We start from the raw sequence: 13,113 nt of genomic DNA, 5'->3' as shown, positions 1-13,113 counted from the left end.
CTTGTCTGGATATTCTCTTCTGATAAGACTTTTTGTCTGTTTGTTTAAGGAAAATTGTGGCTGAGTATGAGAAGACCATTGCCCAAATGATTGGTAAGGAAATTTTTCTCTAGAATATGAACCTCAGGATCCAAAGACAATTTTCAAATCAGAATATAAATCTCAGTTTGTCCATGCCTGAGATACAGTTGATTCTCATTATATGCAGTTCTTGTTTTTATAAAATTGCCACAAACGCTGAATTAGGCAGTTCTAACCCACTGATCCTCAGGAAGGCAAAGCAGGTGCCTATGAGCCTGTGGTCACACCAGTTTTGTCAGTACATAACCTTATTTAAGGTGTATTGTCGTTTCATTAATACTGAGGTCATGCCTGGACGAAGCTCATCTCACATGTGTTTTCCCCCAAGACACCTCCAACCTTGTAGCTTTTAAGACACAAGACAGCTCCACAGTACCAGGCTTGGGGCCCATTTAAAATTCTCCAACAGGAACCACAAAAGTGCAAAAATAAGGCCCGAAGTAGACTAAATAGGGCCCTTGTTGGCAGTATACAACATGGCAGAGCATCTCCTGGTCCAGTCTTAGGCGAGAATGTGCTCGGCGGGTCACCTCAGTTCTCCGCCACCCGACACGTGCCCCTGAACGGCCAGGAACCCACTGCATGTCTTGACTTGGAGGCAACATGGGAATTACAGCGAGCAGGCGAATTCACAAATACAGAATCTGCAAATACTGAGGCTCCATTAAGATTGGATTCCTTGTAGAGGATGAACACTTGCAACACCAGGGTGGGCAGCTGTCTGCACATCCTTCCTCCCTGCCCCCTCCAGTGGGACGTCTCTGGGCCTCACTCCACTGCAGGTCCCGCTTTCCCTGCGTCAGACCCATCAAGGCCTTTAGAAAGGACAGCACTTCATCCTCCTGCATTGAATTTAGAACCTCTTGCAGCCGCTGTTGTAAGGACTGACTCCCCAAGTCACTTCAGGTCTCTCTGCATTAACCGAAGTGCTGAGATGATAATTTATGCCATCCACGCCACCTGACACCTGGGAGCTGCCTGGCTCCTGCCCTTGGCTCCTCTGGGTCTCTGCTTGCATCTCTCCTCTGACAGAGGCCATTTGGTATAAAAGGCACCCCACCCGCTTGCCCTACTTTGTTCTTTTCCCCATCACCTGTTGCCTGTCTCCCCCACCAGAGTGTCAGACCTTGAGGGCAGAAACTTGTCACCTTCCTTGCTGGGTTCCCCTCCACCCACCCAGAGTAGTGCCTCGCAGCTCAGGAGGGCAGCTGTGGACTGTCTGTTGAGTGAATGTGTATTCTCTGATTGTGACTCACAGAAGATGAACAGAGGACAAGCATGAGCTCTCAGAAGAGCTTCCAGCAGCTGACCATGGAGAAGGAGCAGGCCCTGGCTGACCTCAACTCGGTGGAAAGGTCCCTCTCCGACCTGTTCAGGAGATACGAGAACCTGAAGGGCGTCCTGGAAGGGTTCAAGAAGGTACCTGTCCTTTGCCTTCTGTCTCCTCAGTGGCGTGTCTTCTTGCTGATGGGTCGTCAAACCCATGTGCCCAAAGTGTGGGTGGCCCAGAAACGGAATCAGGGACTCTGGGCAGCGTGTCTGAATCCTTCCTCTTCTCAGTCAGGGCAACAAGCCCTGGACATGACCAGAGTGTGGCACAGAGTGTAAGAACCTGGGGTCCTCAGACCTTAGGAGAGTTCTAGAAATGTTTTTTTTAATCATTCACCAATTTGTCAAAAATAAAAGGGAGTCAAGCCATAGCACTGAAAAATTCAAGCCGAAAGTATCAAAGAAGGAAGTATGAGGTTTCAAATACAGGTGTAAGTGGGCATATTGACTTAATTTGGTCACTCACTGTCACTAAAGATACACTTATAGCAGTGAGCATTCTTTTTTTCATATTAAAATAAAAATGACTGTCCAGTATATCCAAAACAGGAATCAGATTGCCCTCAGTTTTTGGTTTGTTTTCGGCTGCCGAATTTTTCGTGGCTCTGCTCGAGCCTTCTCTGATTGCTGCAAGCCACTCTTAGCTGCAGTGCTCTGGCTTCTCTTCCTATGGAGCTTGGGCTGCAGACGTGTGGGCTCCGGCAGCTGCTGCACTCGGGCTCAGAGGCTGTGGCCCACGGGCTCAGTTGCTCCCTGGCATGCGGAATTTTCCCCGACCTGGAATCGAACCCATGTCCCCTGCGCTGGCAGGTGGATTCTTATCCCCTGCGCCACCGGGGAAGTCCTGCCCTTCAGTTTTGAATGACTTTGGCCTTCCTAAAGCCAGGTGGTGCTACTGGAAAAGAACCTGCCCGCCTGTGCAGGAGACATAAGAGATGAAGGTTCGATCCCTGGGTGGGGAAGATCCCCTGGAGAAAGGGCATGGCAACCCACTCCAGTATTCTTGCCTGGAGAATGCCGTGGACAGAGGAGCCTGGCAGGCTACAGTCCACAGGACCACACACAGTCAGACACAACTGAAGCGACTTAACACACGTGTGCACACTTCCTGAAGCAGGTGTGTCAGTGTAACTCACTATCTGATTTGAAAGTCAATGCATGCTATTATCTACAGTTTCCTCAGTGGGAATTATTTGTGCCTTTTTCAGAGTACCATGTAATCTTATTTGAAGGCATCTGAAAGTAATTAGGTTTTCTCATGTTTAAAAAAAAAAAGCTCTTGACACATGGCAGGTTACTAGTAGAAGAGAAACAAAATGACCTGTTTCTTTCCTTTTATATTGTCACTTGGTAACAGAATGAAGAAGCCTTGAAAAAATGTGCTCAGGATTACTTAGCCAGAGTTAAACAAGAAGAGCAAAGGTATCAGGCCCTGAAGATCCACGCCGAGGAAAAACTAGACAAGTAAGAGCCTGTGCAGAAGAATTTCATTTTTCATATTGTTGCAGGAAGACTGACACAGGAAAGAAAAAAAGAATTCCTGTTTTGTGTTTGTATGTGTGTGTGCTTTTTTTTCGTTTTGTTTTTCTGGAAAGGCGTTTTATTTTAAATAAAGTACTGTGTACCTGTTAGTCCCACACTCCCAGTCTGTCCCTCACCCTCCCTGGTGACCAGAAGTTCATTCTCTAAGTCTGTGAGTCTGGTTCTGTTTTGTAAATCAGCTCATTTCTTTTTTTTTTTTTTTTTGAATAGGTAAAATCTTCCTCTAGTTCAAACATTAAAAAGAACAAAGAGGATACTGAGTAAAGGAAATCAGACAGAGAAGGAGGAATATCATATGACATCCTTTATATGTGGAATCTAAAAAGAAATGATACAGATGAACTTACTTGCAAAACAGAAAGAGACTCACAGAGTTAGAGAACAAACTTACAGTCACTGGGGTAAGGGTGCGGGGAAGGGATAGTTAGGGAGTTTGGGATGGATGTGTACACATGACTATTTAAAACAGATACCCAACAGGGACCTACTGTACCGCACAGGGAACTCTGTTCAAAGTTATGGGGCAGCCTGGATGGGAGGGGCGTTTGGGAGAATGGATGCAGTATGGCTGAGTCCCTTTTGCTGTCCACCTGAAACTGCCGAAACATTGTTAATCAGCTGTACCTCAATATGAAACGAAAGTTTTTTTTAAAAGAATAAAAAGATACAGTCTCTCCCTCCCACCCTGTCCTCCCGCAGAGTTCCCTCCTCATCCCTCACCCCAGGAAATTGCCATCCTTTTACCCTTCCAGACATGCTCCCCTCCTTGTCCCCCACCCAGCTGCACTGGGCAGTGAGCGGCAGCGTGGAAGGCTGAGGTGTGCAGTGCTGCTGTGATGCCCTTAGCTTTGCACCACCATCGAGCTGGCTCAGGCTGTCACAGTCCTTTTTTTTTAATGTGATGAGACTCTCCTTTTTTTTTTAATATACAGATGGTAGCGTACTCACTTTTTTTCACTCAGCAGTTTATTTTGGAAATCTTTCCGTGTCAACCCATGATTTATTTATTTTTAAATCTGGTGTCCCGTTGTCAGAATGCATCCTTTACTTAACCAGTCCTGCCTGTTGGACACTTAGGTTATTCAGCACCTCCTGCTACAAACAGTGCTGCAGTAAAGTAAGTAACCTCAGACGATTACCGTTTGGGAGGCAGGTGCGATCCCTGTATGTGAACTGCTGGGCAAAGGGATTTATGGATTTATAATTGTGATCATATTGTCCAGTTGCCCTCGTTAGACTTTTATTACTTTACAACCCTGCAGTGTGTGAAAGCAGCTCTTTTCTCATACAGCTTCACCAACAGATCAGGATTCAGGTTTTTGATACATCTAACCAGCGAAACATGGTTATTTCAATTTAGTTGAGTTTTTTCTTTTATTTTGGCAAGCAACACCGCATTTCTTTCATTCAATGTAGTTTTGATTTATATGTATTTTATGAGTGAAATTGAACATATTTTAGCAGCAGCAGCAGCATACATATATTTAGGCAATGGCAACCCACTCCAGTACTCTTGCCTGGAAAATCCCATGGGCGGAGGAGCCTGGTAGGCTGCAGTCCATGGGGTTGGGAAGAGTCGGACACGACTGAGCAACTTCGCTTTCATGCATTAGAGAAGGAAATGACAACCCACTCCAGTGTTCTTGCCTGGAGAATCCCAGGGACAGGGGAGCCTGATGGGCTGCCATCTGTGGGGTCGCACAGAGTCGGGCATGACTGAAGCAACTTGGCAGCAGCAGCAGCAGACATATATTTGCTTTTCCATGAGTGACTCTTCTTTGCCTGGTTTTCTAGTGTCAGCTTATGTATTTTAAATATAAATATATTGCAGATGACAGTCCGTTGTGATATGAGTTGTGAATAATTTTTCTAGTTTGTTACCTTTTGGCTCTGCCCATAGTGTTTTTTGATATGCAAAAATTTATATAGTGTAATTTCTCAATCATTTCTTTTAGAGCTATGAGATCTTCTATCATAGTGACAAAGATCTTCATCATGCTCAATGTAAAACAATTTCCCATGTTTGCCTTCCAGTACTTTTAATGGCTTAGTTTTCTTTTTGTTGTTTAAAATTTGTTTTGACTTCAGTTGAAGTATAGTTGATTTACAGTGTTGTGTTAGTTTCAGTTATACATATGTATATTCTTTTTCAGATTCTTTTCCATTATAGGTTATTAAATAAGGCTTAATTTTTTTATGCTTAAGTCTGATGCATTTACAATTTATCCTGGGGAATAAAGGATCTATGAAGGATGTACCCAACTCTCTTTTTTAACTAAAGAGTAATACGTCCTTGTACATTCTGCCACCTTCCTGTTTGTAAAGCCTTGTAAGTTCCCCTTTTCCCTCCCCACCCCCAGAGGTATTGGTATTAAAGGTTTATTTTGCATCTTTCTAATCTTTTCTATGAGCCTTTACAAATACTACCCAATGGCTTTGGGCTTTTTTTAAAAAAAAATACAGTGTTATACAGGTTTCTATTTTCATGTAATCATATATTATGGCCCTTTTTTTTTCACGTTAGAACATATTGCTCAATCTAATTATTAGTTTGTAGACTATTTCATGCCTTTAGTGGACAGGCATTTCACCCTTTTCCTGTTGCAAACAGTGCGGCAGTGAACACCCTGTGCCCTCAGCGTGGTGCTGGGGAGCGTGCTCCTCAGGGGAGATTGCTAGGATGGACTCGCTGGGCCGGAGGCATGCGTTAGTTCCTGCCGCACCACATCCACAGAGAGGGCTGTGTGGGTTTTCTTTGCCCGTCAGCACCCGAGCCAGTTACCTTGCATCTTGGCCAACACAGGCCAAGATCATCCTGGCTAATTTCTGCCAAGCTGATAAATTTTAAAAGTTGATCGTTTTAATTTGCACACCTCCGATTACAGTGAGTTTTTAGCATCTTTTCATCAACTAACTGTTTCTCAAATGACATCTGTGGTATTTAAATTTTCCTTTTGCATCTCTTCAGTAAAGTTACCTGTAGGTCTGTGTTTCATAGATGCCAACAGTTAGTATCCTGGCTTGTTAGCTGTTAATCCACAAAGATCCTGCTTACTGTTGTCCTGGGTTTTAAAAAAAATCTAAGGTTGTTATAGAAACTGGCCTGTGATTCCACTTCTGGGTGGCATGTGAATTTTGAAAGGCACCGTGTGCCTTGAGATGAATTCTGCCAGTAGTTTGCACCAGGGAAATCTCCTTAGCGGTTATGTGTAATTAAATTTTTATAAGTTAAGATTGACTCCTGTAGCTCACTGATTCCTGTCTTCCCTCTATGGTGAAGTCAGCTGACTTAGTCCTGATGGCAGCTGTTAGCATCCTGGCTCTTGTGCTGTGACCGATGACAAACCGTGTGTTTTTTATCCCTTCCTTCCATAACAGAGCCAATGAGGAGATTGCTCAGGTTCGAACAAAAGCCAAGGCTGAGAGCGCGGCTCTCCACGCGGGGCTCCGGAAGGAACAGATGAAGGTGGAGTCCTTGGAGAGGGCCCTTCAGCAGAAGGTACGAGGGGTGGGATGTCATGCCCAGGAGACCTTTGGTTTTCCTCCTCATCTTGGGTCTGGATGAAGGAACCTTGTCTCTCTGCTCAGACACTTCAGTCCACTGACTCCAGTGGAGACAAAGGAGGGGAGCGTGAGTGGGACCCACCCACAGAGGGGGCAGAGGGAAAGTTGCGTTCACGGAAGCTCGGTGGACCCAAGGCTTAGGCTCCGAGGCTGGCTGTCTTCTTTTTTTTTCTGTAACACATGAAGCTGTTGTCCCACTTCATTGCAATTTTGCCCTCCAGGAGCCATTAGGCAAAATCTGGAGGTGTATGTGGTTGTCTGGACTGGGAAATGCTGTGGGCATCTTGTGGGTAGAGGCCAGAGATGCTGCCAAACACCCCAAGGTGCACAGGACACCCCACAATCAAGACCCTCTTGCCCCAATGTCAGCGGTGCCACAGTCTAGAAACTGCTGTTGTCGTTGTTGCTAAGTCGCTTCAGTCGTGTCCGACTCTGTGCAGTAACATAGACGGCAGCCCACCAGGCTCCCCGTCCCTGGGATTCTCCAGGCAAGAACACCGGAGTGGGTTGCCATTTCCTTCTCCAGTGCGTGAAAGTGAAGTCGTGTCCGACTCTTCAAGACCCCATGGACTGCAGCCTTCCAGGCTCCTCCGTCCATGGGGTTTTCCAGGCAAGAGTACTGGAGTGGGGTGCCATCGCCTCCTCCACTAGAAACTGCTACATAAGCAAAAACCATGCTGCCCAGTGATTCTTAGACTTCATTCCTTGTCCCTCTTCTGTTTTTGTTACTGTGTTTCCAAACATGTTTTCAGGCCTGTGGCATCTGTTCCACCAGGGCAGGGGTTTTATTGGGGGATCTGATAACCCCAGAGAAGGTGGCCCTTGGCATTCTTAGCCTCCAGAATCCCAGGTCCCTGGAGATGCTGATGGAGCAAGTGAGGCCCAGATATCTGGCATTTCTAACAAATATGCCCAAGTAATTCTCGTGATAGCAAGGAAATTTGAGAAACAAACTTTAGAGGGCCAGTCATTACACTCGCCCCTTACTCAGTCTAAGCAGAAATTGGCAAACACATGACCATTTCCTAGGAGAAAAGGTATCGAGCCTTCCTTTCTTTAAAGGGCTTCCCAAATGGGTCAGACAGTAAAGAAACTGCTTGCAATGCGGGAGACTGGGATTTGATCCCTGGGTCAGGAAGATCCCCTGAAGAAGGGAGTGGCAACCCAGTCCAGTATTTTTGCATGGAGAGTCCCCATGGACAGAGGTGCCTGCCAGGCTACAGTCCATGGCATCACAAAAAGCTGGACGCAGCTGAGGCGACTAACAAAAAGCTTTCTTTAAAAGGGTTTCTGATGCAGAACAGTGAAGAACCATCGAGTCAGGTGCCTAGAGAGGGTATGGGCAGTCAAAGGACAATTTCACCATAATCCTTTCATCTTGGGACATACAGTGCATCATCCCATTGTTTGTTTTTCAGAACCAAGAAATCGAAGAACTGACGAAAATCTGCGACGAGCTGATTGCCAAGCTGGGAAAGACGGACTGAGTTTCCCCTGTAAGCTCAGCAGATCTGCATTCGGCTGCTTCTCTCGTGACCACAATTATCTTGCCTTATCCAGGAATAATTGCCCCTTTGCAGAGAAAAAAAAAACTTTATGAAAGCACATGCCTACTGCTGCCTGTCCCGCTTTGCTGCCGACACGCCCACCCCGAGAAAACGCTGGAGGATTCATCACGCAGACGCGGAAAGAGTGGCCCGACCATCCTGTCGATGGGCTCTGGGCAGGATTCTCTATCTTTGGTTTGTTTTAAAGTCTTCTTTACTTTGCCCAGGTGCGTTCAGTTTATGATTTGATGGCTATTACTTGGGACCATATCCTGTCCACCTGATTTTTTTAAGTTTATTTATTACATCTTTTACATTTTATTTTTAATATTAGTGTTTTATTTGAGGAGATGATTTGGCCTATTGTTACTTCCAGTTGAGTACCTATTTATAGACACATTCACTCTCTCACACACATACATGCATATTTATACATGATGCTGGTTTGTTCCCCCCACCCCCCAGAAGCATAGTCAAATAAAAACTTCTCTACAGAAAGGCATATTCCCATAAACCATAAAACCCTATTTGAAAACAGAGTCCTATTTGAAAACAGAGTCCTGGCTCAAAATGCCGATTGCAGAATGTGAGGGGTTGAAGAGGTGAAGCCTGCAGACTCCGTGTGTGGCATGGCTCCTAACCTCAGACTCAGGTGTCACGTGGGGGGCACTCTTGGCCACAGCGTCCGGTCCCCCCCATTTCTAGATGACCCTCAGCCTGGGTGCCGCCGCCCCTCTGGGGTTAGTTCTCAGACCCAGGGGATCTGCTTTGTTCCCTCACAACTGGGGTTCGGCAAGTCTGTCCTAGAGCCATATTGCTACAGAGTTGACATTTGCTCTCTATTGTCTTTCTGTTTGAAATATGCAAAGGAAATCTGCTTATAAAAGGTTTAGACAACCTTCTTTAATGAACCCCATTAGCAATTGTAAGGTAAAGCAGCAGTTGGATTTTTGCAAGTGTGATGAATTATTCTTCAGAATATTTTCCCCAAAGGCTCCCCCCCACCCCCACCCCCCCCCGGCAAAAAAATCCTTTCAAGCTGAAAGATAGTAGAATTTAGAATTTTCAACCAAATGGGCAGGAAAATCGCATGAGCCACTCCCCAAATTCAGTGCATTTTGAGTATTTTTAAACCACACTCCTTTGAATACTGGTGGAGGGAGCAGACCCCTACTCACAAAACCAAATTCCTCAAGCTGTTCCTGGGCTCCATTCAGAGTGGCGGGGAACCTTACTCCCGAATGGAAATTTCCTGTGTGAACCCCCTCCCGTTCAATAGGCAAAACCAAATCCACGCAGGCGTCTTAAAGCGCTCTTTTGTCTTAATCTGAACACCCGGAGCGTCTTCATGGTGACGTGTGTGATCTCCAGTGCACGTAAGTTGTGGTACTTTTCCTGTACAACTACTGCATGGTCCAGCTTCAGCAGTGAAGTGTGCCTCGTGGAGACCCTCCCTCGCTCTCTTAAGGTGACCTTTTCTTTAGCCATGTACTGTTCACATGGTGCAATCTTTAGCCCCAGGGAGGTCAGTAATGTCTTTTAAAGCCAGAAGTCCCGTTTTACTGATATGCATTTCCCATAATTGGTGCTTAGGCTGTATTTTAAAGCCTACTGTCTTAACATTTTGTACAAAAAAAAAAACAAAACAGCAACAACAAACCAGAAGAGCAGAAATGACCTGTGCTTGGAGAAGTGATAGGACAGTCATTCAGGCCCTGGAAGCAGTCCCCGCGGCGAGAAGCGAGTGCCCTGCTGTAGCCTTTGCCCTGGAGGAGCAGGTGCCTCAGGTGTGACCTGCCCTCTTCCAACCCTTCACGACTAGAGAAACTCACTTCACAGTTTTGCAGAAAGAAATGTTGCTAAACCTCTTTGCTGCTGTGTTTTGGTGACGTACCCATGTTTACTTATTTCATATTGCTCTGTTGGACACATGAAAGGCTTATTACCAGTCTCCATTAGAATCCCACAGTCCTCTTTTTTCAGGCTTCTTGCTTACATAGAAAGAGAAAAAAGTAGCTGTGTGTTGAAACAGAGGTGATGACAATCCTTCCTGAGCACGCTGCTGGGAAGAGACCCCTGAGAAACTAGACCCTACCAAGTAAAGTCACTGCACAAGGAAAGCGAAACAGCCCACATTAAGTAACATTTGCCACTGGCCACTCTGCCGTGGCCATTACAAGGAAATCGTCTTCCTTATGATTTAATGGATGGACAGTCTCCTGCAGGAAGAAAAATGTAGCATGTACAACTGTCACATCAAGAGAATATACTAAGCAGAATGAAGTATGTTCATTTAGAAAAATAAGGGAAAGAGACCTACTCTGGGGAATAAGAATATAGCCTAGAGTTTTGCTTCAAAACACCTGTGGGCCATATTACTTGTGAATTGGGCAGTAATTCACCCCGTGACAAACATGAGAGGGAAATGAGAAAAAGCTGCAGGCCTGGACAGTGGTTTGGGAGCGTGAGTGGTCTGCTTGAGGCTCTTGATCCAGAGACGTTTTTGTTTTTGTTTTTTAATTTTTGAGTTTGCCAAAGTGTAGCTAGTCTTGACCTAAAAGTGTTTTAACTGGAGGATCTAATGTAACCAGACTCCTCAGTCTGTCACTTGGTTGGCTAAGGCATTGACAGACCTCATGACATTTACTTTATTTGGAGATGCTCCTGAAAACAATGAGAAGCCCACTTTGCTCATGGCTTCTAGCGTCCTCGGACCCAGCCCTGATTAGGAAGTGCTGAGGCGCCGAGGACCTGGCGGCCTTCCCAGGTGGCGTGGAGTCCAAGGAAAGGTTCACTCTGTGTTTTGGAGGATGGCTCAAGTCAGATCTGCTTACCAGCCAGTTACCCTTTCTTCCCATCCCACCCTTTCTGCAGTTCTCACAGAAGTACCTAGACACTTTTTACCTGGGTCCCCGATTCATCCTGACTGGTTATAAGCTGGGAGATTGAACTGCCCCAGATATCCCTGGGCTGACTCAGTGCAGCCAGAGGGAAGCAGTCATTGTACCGACGGGTAACACAGGGCTTGATGACTCTGAAGCTCAAAACCGAGTTGTGAGGGTCAGGAGTGTGGCAAGTCTGAGTGCACTAACTGGAGATGATCCAGCATGTCCTTTTTTAGTGGAGTAGAATCCGTAAAGCTCCCCCTTTTTTTTCCTCCCCTTTTTGGTCTTTTGCTGCAGTTCATAGCTGTCTCGTGAATCGTCCACGACTGGTGTTCTTTGTAGTTTTGTTGACCGTGCAAGTTTGCTCTCAGACTCGGGTGGTTTCTTATTTTATCCCCTTGTTGGGAGAGAGAAACTAGACGTTGGAAGGATTCAGTGATTCAGGCAAAGCATTTTAAAGTAAAGATGTATATATTCTGAAGAATTGAAAAGATGGCAGATTATTATTTCCTTATTAAAGAACAAATAACTGTCTGGGAATCCCAGAATGTCAAGCCAAAGGTCTATAGGGTCATCTTCTTCAAAGCTTTCATGAAGAAGTATTTCAAGGAGACTTCTGTACAAAAAGGTTTGACTGGCCTCCAGTTCCCAGTGACTTAAAGAAAGCAGTCTGTCTCTCAAACCTTGAGTCTCCCGTGTAGAAAAAGCAAAGGAATAGACGTAATAGAGCCCTCTCTCTAAGGATCTCCTCTGGAAGGTCTAAGAATGACACTTTCCAGGGAAGACTTCCTCCCTAGTGCCCAGAGCTAGCATTCTGGAGACTAAAGATTGCACTTTTCATAGTTTTTTTCATCCAAATGCAATCCCATTTCTGTGCCTCTTTGCATGCAGTTAGATTTGGACTAACAAGATTCCTAAGGAATGACTTTATTAACTATAATATGGTTACAGCTACTATATATATATACACACACACACACATCTGTACACACCCTCTGTTTATAGTTGTCACGTGGAGATGGGGCGGGCGATGCTGGCCATGGCAGTCATCCATCCAGCACTCTGACTGAGGCGGCGAAGGCCAGGCACGGCGCTGAGGTGTGGCCTGAACCTTCCCAGTACCCATTCGTCACTTTAGAATCATAAAAATGCCACTTTTCTCCCCTTCTGCCTTTTAGCGGCATCTGAAACGTACTCCACAAAGTATCTCCCTGTCCTGCCATTAAGTGATGCTCTCTGGATAATTTTCAAGGGGGCATATAAAAATGAGAGCTCTGAAACCCTCCCCCACCTTCCCCCCCACCAGTGAAGGGTGGTCTGCAGGTTTTGCACCCTCAGCCTTGCGCTCGGCCCTCCCGCCCAGTGAGTCAGGGTCCCGGCATCTCTTTCTTCTCAGAGGTGGCAGACTTTTCAGTGTTGCTTGTAGCAAGTGTGTCTTTGCCAATAGACACCCCTGTGTACTTCCTAATGTGCCAACAAGTACATGTTAATTAATTGCACATCTGCTTCCACTGTGTTCCCATGGGTGCCATGAAGTGTGTGAGGAGCCTCGTCCGGAGGAATCTAACGCTGCATTGACTACTGCTGTCAGGATCGTGTTGTGTGGAATAATCATCAACATAAATTTTATATGCACAAGTGATTTCCCTTTTATATGTCAGGTAAATATTTGTAAAAGTTATACTCACAAATGAAATTATTATAATGATTACTAATATATTTTTTCCATGTTTCATTGCCTGAATAAAAACTGTTTACCACTGTTAGATGTGGCTTGTGTAGAGACTTCTTACCACCCCCCCCACCACCCACAGTTATAAGTCACTTTATCCCCAAACATGAAGATTCGTGACAGCCTCGCTTTTACAGGCTCCATATTTCAGTCTAAAAATAGAAAAGAAGACATTTCCACTACACTCATTTTGTGAGGTTTTATGCATTTGGTTGGGTGTGTTAATTAAAAAACAAATTTTGGAATTTGGACCTTGCCATATAAATTTCCATGCCTTTGTATTTGTGCAAACAAAGTGTTTGACTGGGTACTTGTTGCTTTTGCTTACAGACCGCCTGTCTGCCCCGGCATATGTCAAGCTGTAAAATCCTAAGTCACTCCAAGCTTTCCAGCTCTTGAAGGACACAGGGCCAGCCCAAACCGTGTACCCATT

General features: G+C 45.4%; 1 protein-coding gene across 9 annotated transcripts in view; it reads left to right on the top strand.

Moving 5' to 3' along the window:
• TACC1 (transforming acidic coiled-coil containing protein 1) overlaps nucleotides 1–12,714 on the top strand; it is a 124,608-nt gene extending 111,894 nt beyond the window's left edge. For all 9 annotated transcript variants that reach the window (XM_018041896.1, XM_018041901.1, XM_018041899.1 and 6 more), the window contains 5 exons: nucleotides 50–93; nucleotides 1,340–1,500; nucleotides 2,768–2,874; nucleotides 6,331–6,451; nucleotides 7,935–12,714. In XM_018041896.1, the coding sequence (XP_017897385.1) occupies nucleotides 50–93; nucleotides 1,340–1,500; nucleotides 2,768–2,874; nucleotides 6,331–6,451; nucleotides 7,935–8,003 (502 nt within the window). In that variant the 3' untranslated portion in view covers nucleotides 8,004–12,714. The remainder of the gene's footprint in view (nucleotides 1–49; nucleotides 94–1,339; nucleotides 1,501–2,767; nucleotides 2,875–6,330; nucleotides 6,452–7,934) is intronic.

The sequence above is a fragment of the Capra hircus genome, chromosome 27, assembly GCF_001704415.2.
Source record: "Capra hircus breed San Clemente chromosome 27, ASM170441v1, whole genome shotgun sequence".
Classification (NCBI taxonomy): domain Eukaryota; kingdom Metazoa; phylum Chordata; class Mammalia; order Artiodactyla; family Bovidae; genus Capra; species Capra hircus.
This window is presented reverse-complemented; position numbering and strand designations above follow the sequence as displayed.